Source organism: Lactuca virosa, chromosome 7 (assembly GCF_052849685.1).
Source record: "Lactuca virosa cultivar CGN04683 chromosome 7, Lactuca_virosa_CGN04683_v6, whole genome shotgun sequence".
Taxonomy (NCBI): Eukaryota; Viridiplantae; Streptophyta; class Magnoliopsida; order Asterales; family Asteraceae; genus Lactuca; species Lactuca virosa.
The window spans coordinates 95,133,103-95,151,456 of record NC_136432.1 but is presented as its reverse complement, the minus strand read 5'-3'; the positions used below and the strand labels follow the sequence as shown (position 1 = coordinate 95,151,456).

At 36.7% G+C, this 18,354-nt stretch overlaps 1 protein-coding gene across 5 annotated transcripts; it reads right to left on the bottom strand.

Annotated features, from left to right (window-relative positions):
- Positions 1–1,610: 1,610 nt before the first annotated feature.
- On the bottom strand, positions 1,611–16,198 carry LOC145124272 (disease resistance protein RUN1-like). Of its 5 annotated transcripts, XM_079059539.1 has the most exons (10): positions 15,611–16,198; positions 14,246–15,386; positions 14,082–14,147; positions 13,530–13,751; positions 12,698–13,429; positions 11,990–12,578; positions 11,815–11,912; positions 4,564–4,954; positions 2,148–2,226; positions 1,611–1,932 (listed from the first exon to the last, which is right to left on the bottom strand). In XM_079059539.1, exons 1-8 carry the CDS (start codon positions 16,096–16,098, stop codon positions 4,748–4,750), a joined length of 3,543 nt encoding a protein of 1,180 aa, XP_078915665.1. In that variant the 5' UTR covers positions 16,099–16,198; the 3' UTR covers positions 1,611–1,932; positions 2,148–2,226; positions 4,564–4,747. The 5 variants fall into 5 exon arrangements, with proteins under 5 accessions (XP_078915665.1, XP_078915669.1, XP_078915668.1 ...); XM_079059543.1 differs by lacking the exon at positions 4,564–4,954; XM_079059542.1 differs by lacking the exons at positions 1,611–1,932; positions 2,148–2,226; positions 4,564–4,954 and adding exons at positions 9,497–10,046; positions 10,126–11,073.
- Positions 16,199–18,354: the final 2,156 nt, after the last annotated feature.

Here is an 18,354-nt window from a genome sequence, read left to right as displayed (position 1 = left end):
GTGAGTCCAAATTTAGGCACTGATGGACCCGGACCTAGAAAACCCGAAAACCGATTAACGAGATTTTGTAGGACTGGCCACCAAACCGGTATATGGAAACTGGTTCGGTTCCACGTACAATACCGGGAAAAGTGGGTCTAGAACCGAAAAAACCGGAAACATCAAAGTAAGTCAAGTGGAACCGGGTAAAGTGGGTCTAAAACCAGAAAGCCCAAAAACCCGGGAAAACCATAATTTTTTGGAAATTACTTAGTGGGTTGAAATTTGAAAATTTTCATCTTTGATATCCCGACTTTAGGAGACTGTAAGCCATTGAATATTAAACCAAAAATAACAAAATTATAGTCTAAAATCATGTACAAAATGTAAACTATATGTTGGAAAAAATGCATAATAATCCGATGTCAAACGAAATAGATATATATGTTTTAAATTTTTCAGAGAACACAAAAAAAAATGCAGAAAAACTGAAAATTTTCAACTTCGATATCCCAGATTTGGGGTACTATAAGTTAATAATACGAAACCAAAAATGATAACATTAGAGTTTAAAATCATGTATGAACTCTAAGCTACACATTGGCAAAAAAAACCTTATGATAATTCGACTTCAAACGAATTAGATATGCATGTTTTCAAATTTTCACAAAATACAAAAAAACTAAAAAAACATAAAATTTCTACATTAGATATCCCGACTTTGGGAGACTGTAAGTCAATAAATATGAAACCAAAAATAACAAAATTATAGTCTAAAATCATGAATAAACTCTAAAATATGCGCTGAAAAAAACCTTATACCAATCCGACTTCAAACAAATGAGATATGCAAGTTTTAAACTTGTCCCAGAAACCAATTCCGACTCCTAAAACCGGTTCCGATTTTTAAACCCTGTTTACCCGGACCCGAAGGACATGAAACCCAGATAAAGCCATTATTATTTAAACCCAAAACCCCAACCAGTTCTACATATTCCAGTTCTAACTGTCTCCGGTTTTAAATCTCATCCCTATCAATCATAGCCGATCTGTTTCTTACAAACACAAAGTTGAGCATAAGTAAAAAATATTGGAATGTTACTTCTATGGTCCCTACTTAAAATAAAGATAGAACTTAAATTTCTTGATTATTTTCCAAATGTAGGGTAGATCATCAGGTTTGATGTGGTCAATATGACATAACTTGTAGACACAATAAACCTCTTGAAATCACTGGTCCCTCCTTATTTTGATATTTTCACCGAGTCCCTATCCTTTATTAGGAACATCAACATTGTCTTCCAGCTTTACCAGATCTTTGCCAACTTTAATTCCACCAAGCTTATAGAATAGATGACTGATTGTTGTTAATATCAATGAGCAGAACAACAGTAGAAAAATCCTAACAAAAGATATACAGATAACACAATAACAACACCATGTATTTGTTTCCATCCTTTGACTCATTGAGCTGAACTTTATAGACTCGCTTTCATGTGGCCACAATTTTCTAAACTTAACTCAAGTTAATAGCTAAATGTGGAAGTCACTTTATATAAAGAAATAACACTACAAAACAACTATTGAAGAATGACGACTCCCATGCAGATCCTGAATTTACAAACAAATAATTTAAAGTACAATGTGAGTTTATTTGACATAATATAAATCATCAAATCATCACCTGTATACAAATAGTTATAAAAATCAAAAGACAGCATGTTTATTATAATGTCAAAACATTTCTCAAAAAAATTGCTTGTACTCTGTGTTTTTGGCTTCCTGGGTTAATAGTGAAAAGTAAGAACACCAACATCGTCCTCTATACTGCCATTAAACAAATATTTTTCCTTTCCTATGCTTTAATGTTAAGGGATAATGGACCCTTCCTTCAAGAGCGGGAAATGGGGAGTGAGGTCTGAAACCCTTGCTATCCCCCCTCTTCAATCTTGCCTGACAACAAAAAATAACATAAAGATGTAATCAATTGAAAATGAAGAAAATAAATAACAAATAAATTTATGTAAAGAGGATTTGATCATGAGATAGTAAGCCATATTTCTTTGAGTTTGGAAATCATAGAAACTCCATTGAATTAAAATCCATTAAAGATCATCCAAAACTATTTGCCATAAAATGATAAATAACCAGAATATATCTCAACAAACCTCATCGGATCCTCTTTTTCCTCTGTTGGAGATTTCACCTTCTACAAATCCATACACACCCAAGGACTAATAAATGAATCTGCATTTGAAATTATAGGAACCAGATCAAATGTTAACTTATAAATGAAATCATATTCAGGAAGAAATATCAATTAAACATAATCAAACATCAAATAATCAAAATTAAACTTGAAAATCAATAATATTCTGGGACGGGTGTTGGTTTATACAGATCAAAAGGAGATAAGGTTAGATATTGGTAGCGGAAAAGGATGACCGGTGACTGTTTAGGGTTCATTGTTGGAGATATTGACGAATTGAAGGAGAGCGATGACGTCGGCCAAAGGTTGTAATAGGATCTAGGGAGAGGAATAAAGGTTTAGACCCGATTTAACACCTATTCCAGGGTTGAATTTAACGAAGGAAAAAAATTGATGAAAGTGACAAGAAAGTAAAAGGAATTGTGTTCCTGAATTTCATTAAAGGAAGAAATGGGAAGGAAACAAAATGATCATTTTGTCTCATAACTTTCCTGCCAATTTGGAAGGATTTGGAGAGAAATAAACAAAATGTTTAATTTTCCTTCCACTTCCCTCCAACTTGTGAACATGAAATACAAATTTCTTTTCCTTTTCTTTCTCTTCTTTTATCTCCTTACATTTTCCCCCTTTTTTTCTTTTCTTTGCTAGAACTCGGGAACTAAGCATAAAGTTGGGTAGGAGAACAAAGCAAAACGAAACAAAACGAGCGGAACTAAAGAGACACGCCTGGTGTTTTATTCTTGCGTCAATGATTGTACTTCAAAGTGTTAATTTAAGACTTTTGTGCATAAAACTGTTGTACATTATCTATGCATTATAAGAATGTAAAGATATAGATATATTAAATGATTATTATCAACATTTGGACTTTTGATAACAACCTATAAAAATAGATTTTGGGCCACACTTTTTATTATAGGATATATCCTTGGAAATTTTAAATTTTATTTATATATCCTTATAAATTTTATAATTAAATATATATCCATCTCAAACTATAAAACTCACTTTCATATCCAAATTCATAATTTAATTATTTTTGAATTATTTTAATATTAAAAAACTTAGAGTAAATTACACGAATGGTCCCTATGGTTTAGCGTAATTTGCACGTTTGGTCCCTAACTTATTTTTTTAACTCGGAAGGTCCCTACTGTTTGTTTTTGTTACGCATTTGGTCCCTGTTTTACTTAAAAATACTATTTTTCACTTGATTTTTTTAATTTATTTAAATAAACACACCCCCAACCCCACCCCATCACCTTACCTTACATACCCCACCATTTTTCTCTATTTAAATAATAGTCTTTTTAGGTAAGACAGGGACCAATCGTGTAACAAAAACAAACAGTAGGGACCAAGCAGGTAACAAAAACAAACAATAGGGACCTTCCGAGTTAAAAAAATAAGTTAGGGACCAAACGTGCAAATTACCCCAAACCATAGGGACCATTCGTGTAATTTACTCAAAAACTTATTTAGTAATCAAAATTCTGTTTAATTTTACTAAAATACCCTTTGCAAATTAAAGATTAGAATTAAACCAATTTAATTAGAATTAAACCTAATTAAATATTACTAAGCTTCCAACACGTCATTCGCTTCATACCACCAAAGCTTCAATCATTGTCTAAAACTTTAAAGACGGTTGCATTGTTAAAGATACACTATGGATTTGTCAATTGTGGTCAAACGACTATGTATACATAAAGGATTGCTTGAAAGAAGTCATCTTTTTTCAAGAGATGAAGCAAACAAAAGTTTGATCGTAAAAATATAAAAGTAATATTTAAAATTTCTAAGCATATAAAAGTAATATTTAAAATTTCTAAGCATATAAAAGTAATATTTAAAATTTCTAAGCATATAAAAGAAATTATCCCTTTTATTATGGTCTTTTGGGCCCAAATATCTAAAAAAATCTTAATGTGTTAGTCAGCCGGGGCCACAGGAGACTAGGCTCTAGCGATACGAGGACCAATTGTTTCAGTCAAATGTCATATACTACGGTTGATTTATCTATATATGGTGACTGTAAAAACACAAATATGTGGCATATGATATACTCCCTCCGTCCCAAAATTATTGTCCACAGACAAAAAAACACACAGAATAATGAAGCATTAATTACCATTAACTTTATACAATAAAATGACAGTTTTGTCCTTACTTTGCATTTAATGTTCTATTAAATGCTTAGTTGGTTAAGTAATGATGAGGGGTATTTTGATAAAAATGTTATTTATTTTTAGAAGTGGACTATTATTTTGGGACAAACCAAAAAAGAAAAATCGACTATAATTTTGGGACGGAGGGAGTATTTCATAGGACAAAACAAAGAAAATGAAACTGGAATACTGATGCAGCTCACTCACCTTCCTTGAAATCATTTCTATTCCCTCTGTCTTTACATCATTGAACGGGTATGTGTATCCTCTGGAATGTGTGGAGCTTCTGGATAATGATATAGAAATCATAAAACTAGTGCTACTCCCCTTTCTTGTTCTTTTTTTGATTCGTACCCAGGTCCAACAGCTGTTTCATGTTATTTTGAGCCTTTTACGCAGACCCATTACTTATGATGTGCATGTCTTTGATCTTCTTGGCACATATAGCAACATCCACAGCATCAACATCCCCACTAACAGTTACCGTCCATCTTTTGATATCGATCATAACCGAATTCACGCCATGTACAGCAGATAACGCCTTCAACATCTTCTTTTCTTTAGTTCGACTGTATGAGTCAATTTTCAGCACAATTTCCTGAAATGTGCACTATAATCTATCAAAGAAATATATAGGACCAGAAAATAATACTGAAAAAAACAGGAGATGATAAGAATCACTACGCTTTATAAAAGAATTATATAGAACCAGAAAACCGTACTGAAAAAAAAAAATAGGAGATGATAAAAACAGCACAGTTGAATTGTAGGTCTGATTGTTTCCGGAAGAAGTCCCTCTCGGGGATCAAAGGGGCAGTAGTAAACTTTATGGTGCGGCTAGGCCCATATGGAAATTTTGGCCCAGGATTTCCAATCAATCAATCCTGTGTAAGTAACCTCATGTTTAAGACCAAATCATGAGTACATTGTTCTCGTGTTGTCTGTCACACACACACACACACACACACAGAGATTTACTTCCATTTGTCGTGCTGGTCATTTGCGAATCTTGGTATTCTTTTCTATGTTTTTCATAGAAGACCTGGAAGGCTTCTACAAGACTTTGGCCTAAACCAAACATCAATATTGTGGTAGGTGTTTTAAATTTAGTTTGCAGGTTAACAGAGTTGAAAGGGGTTGATTAGGATATAGGTGTTGGGTTTAGTGGAGCCATGAAAGGCAAGTCACTTAAAGTTTAAGGCCCAAAAGTGTAAGTTGGCATAATATACGGTTTGTTCTTATTTTATACTTTTCTAAGTTGACGTTCAAAGGTATTCGCGATTTAATCCTTAGTGACGATGTGTGCATACGCAGTGTCAGGGAAGCTTCCAATAGTCTTCTAAGACAGAGGAAGAGGTTCCAACAGAGGAGGTGGTGGTAGAGGAAGATCGAAGTCGAGAAAGAGAGTCAATCAAGGAACACAAAGAGCATGAAATATATTACTTGATGGAGCTATAATAAGAAAGGTCATATCAGAAATCAATGCCCAAAGCCTTAACCAGATAAAAGACAAGAAAGATAAAAGGCAAGAAAGGTAAAGGCAAGAAGGAAGTAAATATAGTAGTAGATTCTGAAAATGATGTGCTCATTTGTTGTGTTGAAAATTCAAAAGAATCCTGGATCATGGATTCAGGTGCGTCGCTCCATGCTAGTCATTCGTTGGCAGCACAAAAGGAATGTCAGATTATCAGACAACAAGAGTTGTAATAATAAAGGTCATTTCATAAATCAGTGCCTAAAGCCTTCGACGGATAAAGGTAAGAAGGAAGTAAATATGCTAGCAGATTCTAAAAATGATGCGCTCATTTGCTATGTTGAAAACTCAACAGAATCCTGGATCATGGATTCAAGTGCATCGTTCCATGCTAGTCATTCCAGAGAAGTAATGCAGAATTTTCAGCAATACAAAGGGAATGTCAGATTAGTAGACAACAAGAGTCTAGATATTACTTGTGTTGGGGATGTGGTCCTCGAGACGACTTTACATACGAAGTGGACTTTGAAAAATGTCCGTTTCATTCTAGACTTGAAGAGGATGTTAATATCAATGGGACATCTTGATGATGAAAGTCTGGTGACCATCAGTGGAAGTTGACAAATGGAAACTTAGTCGTTGCTAGAGGTCAGAAGTAGGCTACACTATATACGGTGGAAGTTTTTGATGCTGAATCACATGTTGTTGGAGAAGTTTGGGCATCCACTCTATGACACCAAAAACTTGCACATATGAGTGAAAATGAAATGAAAATGCTAGCCTTCAAAGGAAGAATACCATATCTGAAGACTATGACTCATTTTGTACCCTGCGCTAAGACTTATGATGCAAGCAAAATTGCGAGATTGTATTTTTCTGAAATTGTCAAGCTTCATGGAGTTCCAAAGACCATCACCTCGGATCGGGATGTTAAATTTGTAAGTAATTTTTGGCGCACCCTTTGGAAAAGTATGGGTTCTAAGCTGCAATTTAGTAGCTCTCCCCATCCACAAACGGATGGTCAAACAAAAGTTACAAACCGGAGTATGGGCAATTTGTTACGAAGTCTTATCGGTGATAATCCCAAGAAATTGGATCTAACCAAGTTGAGTTCACCTATAACCGTTCCACGAACCGTATTACTGGATTGAGCCCATTCATGGTCGTATATGGCCGAAACCCCCTCACTCTGCTTGATTTGACACCTATCCCCATGTTCACCATGTTAGTGTTGAGGCGGAAGATCAATCATAGCAAATCAAAACTCTCCATCAGAAGGTTCATGATCAAATCATTAGACATAATACAACGTATAAAAATCGAGCAAACAAGCATAGGAAGCAAGTTGTCTACAAGGAGGGTGATCTGGTCTAGGTTCATCTAAGAAAGGATCGTTTTCCAGCTGGTCGTTTTGGGAAGTTGAAGCCCCATGCTGATGGTCCTTTACGAGTGATTAAGAAGATCGATGATAATGCCTATAAAATTGAACTAACTTGTTATTACAACGTGTCGGCTACTTTCATTGTCGCTGATGTATCGCCATTTATGGAGGGAACATATGAAGGAGCAGACTCGAAGGCGAGTCCTTTACAAGGCGGGGAGTATAAGGATTACTCTTGATACTGTAGGGCTCCAACAAGTGATCTATACATAGTAGGGTAGGAAAACGGTGATCCATGGGAAGTAAGCAACTCAGAAGTAGACAATGGGGTAGAGACATGTTTAGATTCGAGTAGACCAGCTCTTGTAAGTATGTCATGAACATACTTAGTTTGTGTGAGAAACAAACCATTTTCGGGATAAGTAACTTCAAGACCCAGAAAATAACTTAGATTTCCAAGATCCTTTGTTGCAAATTCATTGTTGAGACGAGTGATGAAAGTCTTGATGAAAGCAGAGTTGTTGCCAGTAAGAATAATATCATCAACATAAACCAGGATGTATAGAATATCACGATGTCTTTGAAACACAAAAAGTGACGTATCGGCACGACTACGGAAAAACCCACGACCGAGAAGAAAAGTGCTAAGTCGTTGAAACCATGCCTGTGGTGCCTGTTTAAGGCCGTATAATGCTTTCTTTAAACGAAAAACATGGTTTGGAAATCGTTCATCAAGGTACCATGGTGGTTGCTCCATAAAAATTGTGTTAGAGAGATGACCGTTTAAGAAGGCATTTTTTACGTCTAGTTGGTGGAGAGGGCATTTGTGTAGAATTGCAAGAGATAAAACAATGCAGACAGTCGAGGCTTTGACGATAGGACTGAAGGTATAAGAAAAATTCAAGCCCGAAATTTGTGTGAACCCTTGAGCAACAAGATGAGCTTTAAGTCGTTCAACGGAGCCATCGGCACGAAGTTTTGTACGAAAGATCCATTTGGAACCAACGATGTTTGCATTTTTTGGACGGGGTACCAAATCCCAAGTGTTGTTGGTTTTGAGTGCAAGAATTTCATCCTCCATTGCCATAAGCCAATGAGGGTGTTTGGAGGCAGATTTAAACCCTTTGGGTGTGGTGATAGTCAAGAGAGCATGATGTAATGCCGAGGGAGGAAGGTGAGCAAGATCAACCATATATTTGGGTTTGAAAATGCCTTTACATGAACGAGTGACCATGGGATGGAGCCAAGTAGGTTGTGGAGTTGGTGTCCGTTGTTGAACCGGAGTAGACACGGCAGGAGGTGTGGGGTGTGATGTCGGTGATGAAGATGGAGTTGCTAGTAACGTCTCATGAGGTTCCATGTTTGGGACAGGGGCAGTGTCATCAGATGTAGCTGAGGCGGAAGCATGAGTGTGGGAGCTGGTAGCATGCGTTGTACAGGTAGGACAAGTGTGTGGTAACGCTACAGATGTGGGAGATGTTGCCATAGATTCAGATGCCGAGACAACTTTAGAAGGTAAAACATGATCACGTTCATAGAAGCTTGCATATGGAACATCATTCAAGTTAGATGATGTAAAGTGGCCAACAAAGGGAAGCACGTGCTCATTAAATTGGGCATGTCGCGTGGTGTAGATACGATTTGTTGTTAAGTCTAGGCAACAATATCCTTTATATTGGGTGCAGTAACCAATGAAGATGCATGCCATGCTCCTAGGGAGCAAGTTTATAAGGAGCATAATCCCTTAAATAAGGAAAAACTCGACAGCCAAATGTTCTAAACACATCATAATTAGGTGTGTTATGATAGAGCAACTCGAATGGACTTTTGTTGTCAAGAAGTTTGGTAGGAAGCCGATTAATGACATAGACAGCATAGCTAAAAGCATCAACCCAATAAGCAGCGGGAGCGTGAGCATTAAATAACATTGCAAGCCCAGTCTCAGTAACATGTCCATGTTTTCGTTCAGCTCTCCCATTTTGTTGTGGGTGTAGGGACATGAGTATCGGTGATGAGTACCATTTTGAAAAAAGATGTTGCTAACTCGATGATTAATGAATTCGTTACCACCATCACTTTGAAATTCCTTGACTTTGCAAGAGAATTGTGTTTGCACCAATTTTAAAAAGGCATCAAGAATTGTATGAAAATCTGACTTGGCCTTTAACGGATAGAACCATGTGAAGTGTGAGAAATCATCTACAAAAATCACATAATAAGAGTATCCACTTGTAGAGATAATAGGTGCAGGTCACCATAAGTCACAGTGTATTAGATCAAGCACATGTAAAGAACGTTTAAAATTATTGTCAAAAGGCAACTGTTTGCTTTTAGAGAGTTGACAAGATGAACACAAATCAGGTTTTGGTAAAACAGATGTAACAGCTAAGAAACCTAATTTATTCTACAAAGAAATGATATCAAAAGATGCATGTCCCAATCTATTATGCCATAATTCAAAAGATGCTTTGAGTCTTCTACTTTTAAGTGCTGCTAAGAATGCCTTGCTGCCACGTTCCAGCACATACAGTCCGTTCTCACATTTACCCTTGATGAGGGGTTCCTTGGTTGCTCGGTTCTCAATGGCAAAGAAAGAATCAGAAAACAAGATATCCATGGGTGATTCGTTAGTCAATTTGCTAACCGATAAGAGGTTCTTGGTGAGATGTGGAACAACTAGCACATCTAATAGTTGAATGTCTTTGGAAAGATTAGCTTTGCCAATATGAGAAATGTTAAGAACATTACCGTTACCGAATACGACCTGATCCTTTCTCGTATATGTAGTTGATGAGTCAAGATTGGCATGTAAATTAGTCATATGATCAGATGCACCTGAATCAACATACCACGATGTTGTTGACATTGTATGGAGAGTGAAAAGCAGCAGCTAAATTTGCATTTGGAGACGAACCATTTTGAGCAAATGTAGACAAATCTGGACAAGAAGAAGCATAGTGTCCATTTTTCCTGCACAATTGACAATGTGGTGGTCGTTTACCACGACCACCGGATGAACCTCCACGAGAGGAGGAGGATCGTCCTCCTCGTGTACCTGAGTAGCCTCCACAGGAATTGTTTGTGGGGCGTTGAGTTTGTGCGTTGAACGCAGCAACAGCTGGGGTACTACTCGAACCATGCATAGTATTAATGAAAATTTCATGACTTTCGGCTTGAGCAAGTATGTCACGGAATTATGGCTTGGGTTTAGTAACTCGTATAGCAGTAGAAAAAGTTTCAAATGTGGATCCAAGACCTCATAAAAACCAGTGAGTTTTATCAGCATCAGAAATCAGGTGACCAATAGCAGATAATTGATCATAGATAAGTTTAAACTTCCTACCATATTCAAGAACAAAAGTGTTACCTTTCTTCAATTGGCGAAGGGAATCACATAGAGTTTGCATGCGTTCCACCGAATCATGGCTATATGTTGCTTCAAGAGCTTGGCAGAGGTCACGAGAAGAGGTGATACCAATAGTTTCTGCCATCGCTTCTTCAGAGAGGCTGGACTGAATAATAAGAGACGCTCGCTGGTCGGCTGCTAGCCATGTTGCATAAGCAGGGTTTGGCGTAGATGAGCCTTCTGATTCTTTAGAGGTGGCGAGAGGAGGTAGAGTGGAAGGCGGTGCAACAGCAGTTCCATCAACATGTGAAAAAAGTTGTTGATTGATCAAGAGAGGAGCAATCTGATTTCGCCAGAGAAGATAATTGGTAGAGGATAGTTTAACTGTTAGGAGATGTAAGATGGTTGCAAGAGGGAGAGTGGTTTCTGTGGAGGAGGGATCGCCGGCAGCCATTAGGGCAAACTAGTAGAGTCGGCAAAGATGAAGGAGGAAGAAGATAGGATCGGAATATGAAGCTGATACCATATAAGGATCATAATTCACGCTTAATGTTCCCATTTTATTGATTGAGATTATATAGTACAACAATTACAAGATAAGATACAAGATAACTTATAATTTAAATACATTTAAAATAAATCTAGAGATAATCACGTTTTATCTCTAATAGGGAGGAAATGATGCCAAAAGGTGGCAAAAATCAAATGGCTGGAAACACAAGGTAGAAGAAAACAAGAACACTGAAAATCTCGATGTTTTATCATCAAATAATATCCAAGAAAACTGCCTTGAACGTACAGGGAAAATACTCATAACCCTAGGAAAAAGACAGCTCAACTTTCCTAAAAATACTCCTAAGATTTAGATTAAAGATATATATTCTGTAAACATAAATTATCTTCCTATAAATCTCTTATTATTTGAAAACAATTCAAATAGGAATCAAATCAACTAAACAATTCACTATAACATTAAAAAAGTCAGCCAATAGGAGGATGTGATTGGATGCTCCTGCATCAAATGGATAGGTCCAATAGGCCACATTGGATCATCAATAATTAATATAAGATGAATAAAACCGATCCAATCAAGTATTCAACTGGATCGGTTTGGTTGACCACGGTCAATTGAATTGGTTCCACTCAAAAGCGTTGGATATGAACCAACGAACACCCCTAAATTATTACTTTTGATCTAGATCACAGATAAAATAATAGTAATTCATGCCAAAAGCAACTATTAAAGTATATACTTACTTTCATATTGGAAAAAAAGCTGCCTCTGAAAGTTTCCAATTCCATAAATGATGCAATTGAGTATTGTGTCGGACGAGATTTCCTCCATCCTAGTAACTCTATGATGTGATACAAGGATACATCATTTTTTGCTGCTTAATCTAGACTAAAAGCATCAGCACAAAGAGGAACTTACCCGTATAGGGAATGGGATCACCAAGTAACACCTTTACCCAATCAAGGGTTGTTGACTTGAAGAAATCACGGCGGCAAAGATAGTACCCTTTTGTAGTCAGCTCAAATTCAGATAAATCTCCTCCAATAACTTCTTCCTCTTTCATGTGATGTTCACAGCTTTCTTTCTCTACTTCACCATCATCTATGAACACAAGGCTGGCACCACACTCAGTTACATTCAATCCATTCCCCACAATGATGGACACATTGACTTCATCACCAGTGTCTAATATGTTTCCAATTGGCCAATAGCTTATCCATACAGCATCTTCACCAACTCCTGGTTGGCAATAGACCACAGGATTGTACATCCAAGTAAGGCCCTTGGTCGTATTACTAATTTTGGTGAACAAAACCCAGATATCTTCATCCTGGCCTGATGGTCTGTATAAAGCTGTTACTTGTAATCCTTGGATCCTTTGTTTCTTAGGACAAGACGGCACACGAAAGGATACATTCGGGGACAATGATCTATACTCAGATGCTGTGATGCTTTGATCAATTATTCCAGGCAGATATGTGTTCATTATGCCATACTCGTACAATACCTGGCCAAACAAATCGCAGAAATATCTACTTATTCATATATTAACCAGTTTGCCAGAGCCAAACAGGTGTGTTTTTGTGTACTTATGCCTGTATTTGTGTGTGTGAGAGAGAAAGGTACCTGGATATGCCACTTTCTGTTTCTAGTGATCTCATCACCCACCAGGTCCACCTCACGATCTTGATATGCTTTGATCCATTTCATGTGTCCCAAATCTACTTCATGAAGTTTTTCTATTGACACCAATTTGAAAAGGCCTTGAATTTCAGACACTTTGTTACAATCTCGATATACAAATTTCCGCAGCTTGAATCGAGCTGATTCGAATGTTATTTTCTCCAGTGAGAAACACCGATATGTATACAACTCTTCTAGCGTACTTGGGAGACATAGAAGGGACTTCAATTTTGGACATGAAGTCAATTCAAGTACCCGAAGCATTTTAAGATTAATGTTATTGGGCAGGACCTCCAATAGATTATTGCCTAAATTCAAGTAAAAGAATGGTTGGCCACTAAAAAACAATGGAATGTCATTGTTGTTCTCAAGGTTACAGTCATTGAGAAACAAAAACTTCAACGAGTCTGGTAAGGAAAACGATTGGCGTGGAATTCCTCCACCAGTACATGAAGATTTTGGCTTCTTATTCGATGAAACCTTCCACAGATTTGTACACCCTGTAAAGTCCAACAGAGAAAGGCTCTCAAGGCATTCAATTGTTTCACAAACATGAGTCAGCCTTCCACAGTTCCAGAGAATCAAAGTCTCAAGATTAGGAAGACGGGAAAGATTGTGGATACTGACAAGTTTGTGAGACTCTTTAAGATTCAAAATCTTCAGCGAATGAAGAACCTATTCCAAGAATAACAAGATTGATTTAAAATTATACATTCATACAAAATTTGTCCAAAAATGAGAAGCTATAAGTTCAAACAGGAGATCGAATTCCTACCATGGGTGGTTCAAACTTTTTCAAGTTTCCGAAACTCATGTCTATAGCCACCAAGCTGCTCATCAATAAGCCAGAGGGTATTGTTTTTAAAGGACATCCATGCCAGCACAACCATCTTAGTTCTGGTAAATTCTTGTAGGATCCTTTGAGTTTCACGTATTTCAGCTGAAGCAATTTTAGCTTGTCCATCTTCGCAAGTGAACCTGTTTTAAGGGCTAATGGCTGCAAGTATAGCATTGCGTGAATAGATTAGTATGCCTCATATACAAAGTTAAATGCAAATGCACCAAAAAAATATACAAAGTATCACAGCATAAGAGGCTTAAGTTATGGAGTCATCAGCTCTTTTGACGGGAACAGAAAAAAATTAGAGACAGGAATAGAAAGAGATACAATGCAAACTGAAGCAATAGCAAAAAACCCTGCTTCAACTGCCATATTTCCAATAATTAGAATTCCTGCTGATACTGAAGTATAACAATTTTGTATTAAGATAATCTCTTTCATTCTCGCTTTATAAGTACAATACATTAATTCACTTCTTTGGCTTACATTTGATCTCATCCCTTGCTCGAGCTTTCGCACGTCAAGTGCTAGACCTTCGATTGTCTCGGAACCCTAATGAAGAAAGACATTAAATGAGAGAAGGCTAGTTAACACAGGAGGTTTTGAAGGGAAAGTAAGTTTAAAGAAACACATAAAAAGCTCTTAATTACCTTTCCTTTTCCCAACAAACGATAAGATTCATAATTTTGTGAGACTCTACTATGTTTTGAAGGATCTTTGGATTCTTCAAGGACAATCTTTCTTCCCATCTCTTGAAGCAGTTGATGCATCACCAGTTTCTTACTTGATGAGATGGATAGAAGGCATCTGTTAATGAGGGTCATGATCCCAGCTTTTGCATGCCAGTCATGCTCCAATATCTTTACCACATAATCCTCATATTCACCAACAAAGAAAAAAGCAATATGCAAAAACAACTCTCTGTTACTGGCACGTGGTAAGGAATCAAAGCTCTTTTGAAGTATACCTTGGATTTTATCATCAACATCTCCTTCTAATGAATTCAGTGAATTCAATGTACTTCTCCAAATCTCGATTATGCTACTTCTTTTCCGTGGGTCTTCAGCATTAACAAATAGAGAAGACCCCAGTACTTTCAGAGCAAGTGGGTTTCCACCACAATACTGTGCTAACTGTAGTGCGAGATCCTTGAAACCCTCCATAGCATTTTTGGATCCAAAGGCATGGAAACTTAAAAGCTTTAGTGATTCATAGTCATTCAACAATCTGAGTTTGTACACCCAGCAATTCTGGGATAGGGACCCAAACCAAGCATGTATATCTAGAATCCTAGTTGTTACTATGATCTTGCTTTGTGTATGTAAACCCTTTGTTCCAAGTAAAGCACCTAACTCGTCATGTTCATCAATATCATCAAGAACAATAAACGCCCTTTTCTTCTGTAAGGCAGCCTCAACTTTACTTGTTCCCTCAGAAACATTGGATATCCTTTCATTCTTTCCCCCTAAAATGTCAGTGAGAAGTTGTTTTTGTAGCCCAAGTAAACCATGAGGAAGTTTGTAGTGTTTTCCAATCTCTTCAAGATAACTGGTGTTTTCAAAATATTTCTTGTTTGAGTTATAAATAAATTGGGCCAGTGTCGTCTTGCCACTGCCTCCCATACCACAAATTGCCAAGATGTTATCACCAGATTGCTTATTTTTCAACCAAGAATTGATAAATATAGTTCTAGAGTCCATTCCAATTAGATGAGGTGGAGTACTAACTAATTTCAAATCTAGTTTATAGTCAATTGTATCAACAATTTTTGCAATAAATTCTGATTCAGACCTGCAACAAAAGAAGAATGAAAATGAGCATGGCATTTGAACTTCTTAAGAACATAACTGCTTCAGTTATAGTGCACAGAATAAAAATGTTTTATGATGTGTACATAGTAACTTAGTAAGTGCGCATACAGTCTTATTGAATCCGAAATTTAATAATAAAAAGTCAAATATTTTATCTAGTAATATATACTAACGAGTTTGATTGAATTACAAAAACAGCCATACCCTGACAGAACCATGCCTGCCAAATCAGCAACCTCCTTAAGAGCCTTCTTCCACAGGTTTACGTTCTGTTCTGTCCACCTTGAACAGGCTTTGACATCGATTGCAAAAGTGTTTTTTTGTTTCCTGACATCAGAAGGGTCAACGTGGTAAAAAACAGGCAGAACGAAATGATTGCACTCCATCCTTTGTTGGAGGATCAACAGAAGCTCATCAAGGCACCACGTGGAAGTTACATAGTTCTCTGACAATACAACTATTGAACCCTTAGATTCTTTAATTGCTCTCTCGATCTCCGGCTTCAGTTCTTCGCCTCTATTGATTTCTTCGTTATCCATGAAAGTACCAATTCCTGCTCCCTTCAATGTCTTGTAAAGATGATCGGTAAAAGAATCACGAGTATCTTCCCCTCTAAAGCTTAAGAAAACGTCATAGCTGCTAGTATTAGCACCAGGAGAAACCATAATACTAGAGGAAGAACTGGAAGCCATTGAAATTGAAGAAGAACTGGAATGGACCTGCGACGATGGAAGATGAACCCTTTGACCTCGGTCTCCCAATATTACCAAAAACTAATCAAGTGGCCAAGTGGGTGTGGATTCGTCATTAGCAATAAAAAAATTTCCACTTTATGCAAATTAATGATCAAGCTCATGTACTCAAACTAGTCATATTTCACTTCCTTTTATTTTTTATATTTTTCTAAAAGATATTTCATATCAATATTATATTTTTTTTATAAACAATTAAAAATCATAAATTTTAATATAATTTTCAGTATGTATAATTTAATTAAATATTATAAACCCAAAAAAATTAAAAATACCATTTTTAGCTGTTGGCCAATAAAAAAAAAGAGAGAATGCAAGGAAAGGAAACAGTGAAGGTCTAATCCACACCACAACCACATATCTGTGGTGTTCTTGGTGCAATTCAGCAAACTACATACAGGGTATGTAGTATATTGTGTGGCCTTACCCACCACGCCGTAGACAAAAGTTTAAAAGTAATAATTAACACTAAGGTTGTCAAGATTGAGATCCTATGTAGGATCGTTTTTGGGTTTGCAAGATCGGGATTATAAGATCAGGATCAAGATCATAATCATAATATCCCAAAAAATAAAATATAATTTTAATTTATAATTTCTAATCTTAAAAATTATTTCATGCATTCAATTTTTCGTTCAAAAGTTATAAAAACTTCAAAATATTAGTTATACGTCACAACACAAAATGATAAATGGTAAATTGGTAAAGGGTAAAAGACATAAGTTGGTAAAAGAATTATTTGCGAAAAGAAATAAAAATTCAAGGGAAGGTAGGATCAGATCGGATCAGATCTCGATCCTACAATCTTACCTACGATCTTACGATCCTACCCCAAATATCATCCGTTTACAATCCGGATCGTTTTTCATACGATCAGGATTGTGATTTTGACAACCATGATTAACACAAATTAATAGACCAAATGTTTGTTATGTTTTATAAGACTTTAGAATTTTGTTTTAGGGTACTATTAATTCACATAATCTCTTTTATATATATATATATATATATATATATATATATATATATATATATATATATATATATATATATATATATATATATATATATATATCGAGAGAGAGAGAGAGAGAGATAGCAAAACCCTCACATATAAATACAAACATACATTCGTTTTTTTTACCTATACCATTCTTCTCTTTCTCCCATCTTATTACACAAAAATCAACCCCTTTCTCATTCAACCAAATATGGAGCAAAACCCGAACACCCCTCCTCCAAACACAAACACATTCATTCCGATGGAGTTCACACCATAGGAGAACTATATGAACCTACTTAAGGTGAAAACTTTTTAAATCCCGCCTCACCCTAATGCAATTTCGTGCATCGTCCCACATTCAACAAAACTCAAACCTTCAACAAAACTTTTTCAACACTTTCGCTTCCATGCCACAAACAACCACACAACCACCACCCACACAAGATACGGTTCTCGATATGCAAGCGGGAGGTAGTCGGAAACCTAGAGGGAAAGGGAAAACGATCTCGGAAAGTGAAGAAGAAACTCCAGTATGGTTGAGTGTGGAGGAGGGGTATGTGATGACTGTGGCGTGGTGCAAGACTTCAAAAAATCCAACTAAATGAAACGATATGAAGAGAGTTAGTTTTTGGGAAGTCGTGCTCAGAAATTTTCGCACAATTTTGAAAAAAGACGAGGCGTATCACAATACCGATATGCTTAGAAGCAACTGGAATCCAATTAATCGGAAGTGCACTAAGTTTAATGCAATCTACAACAAACTTTTTTTCGTAAAAGCAATGTGGTGCGAATGATTTTGATTTTTTCAAAGCTGTGAGGGAGCAATATCACGTCGAAATGGGACATGTTTTCGAGTAGGAAAATTTTTGGGAGATGGTGAGAAACGATCCAACATGGCTTAAAACGCCAACATCATCGGAGGTACAATCAAAGAGGTCGTGCAATTCGACTTCGTTTGACGTTTCTGACGCACGAAATAACATCGACCTCAATGCCGACGGGGTTGACATCCCTGACGAAATCAAATAGATATCCCCCCACATCGACTAGTCAAGTGCAACAAAGCGAAGCGCACTCAATGACACGCAGACGAAGCCAATAGAATGGCACAAGAGGTGGCGGAAATGAAAGAAAAGTTCGACCAACACAATCTAATCGCGCAACAAAAGGTTGAAGTGCAACGTGAGCACTTA

What these genes read in the sequence shown, in the direction of transcription:
- LOC145124272 (XM_079059539.1), bottom strand. Translation starts at nt 16,098, where the DNA reads ATGGCTTCCAGTTCTTCCTCTAGTATTATGGTTTCTCCTGGTGCTAAT. An exon ending in AGCAAGGGATGAGATCAAAT is followed by an intron (nt 13,752 to 14,081) that starts GTAAGCCAAAGA and finishes CTATACTTGCAG; the next exon opens with CCATTAGCCCTTAAAACAGG. An exon ending in ACAGAAAGTGGCATATCCAG is followed by an intron (nt 12,579 to 12,697) that starts GTACCTTTCTCT and finishes TTGTTTGGCCAG; the next exon opens with GTATTGTACGAGTATGGCAT.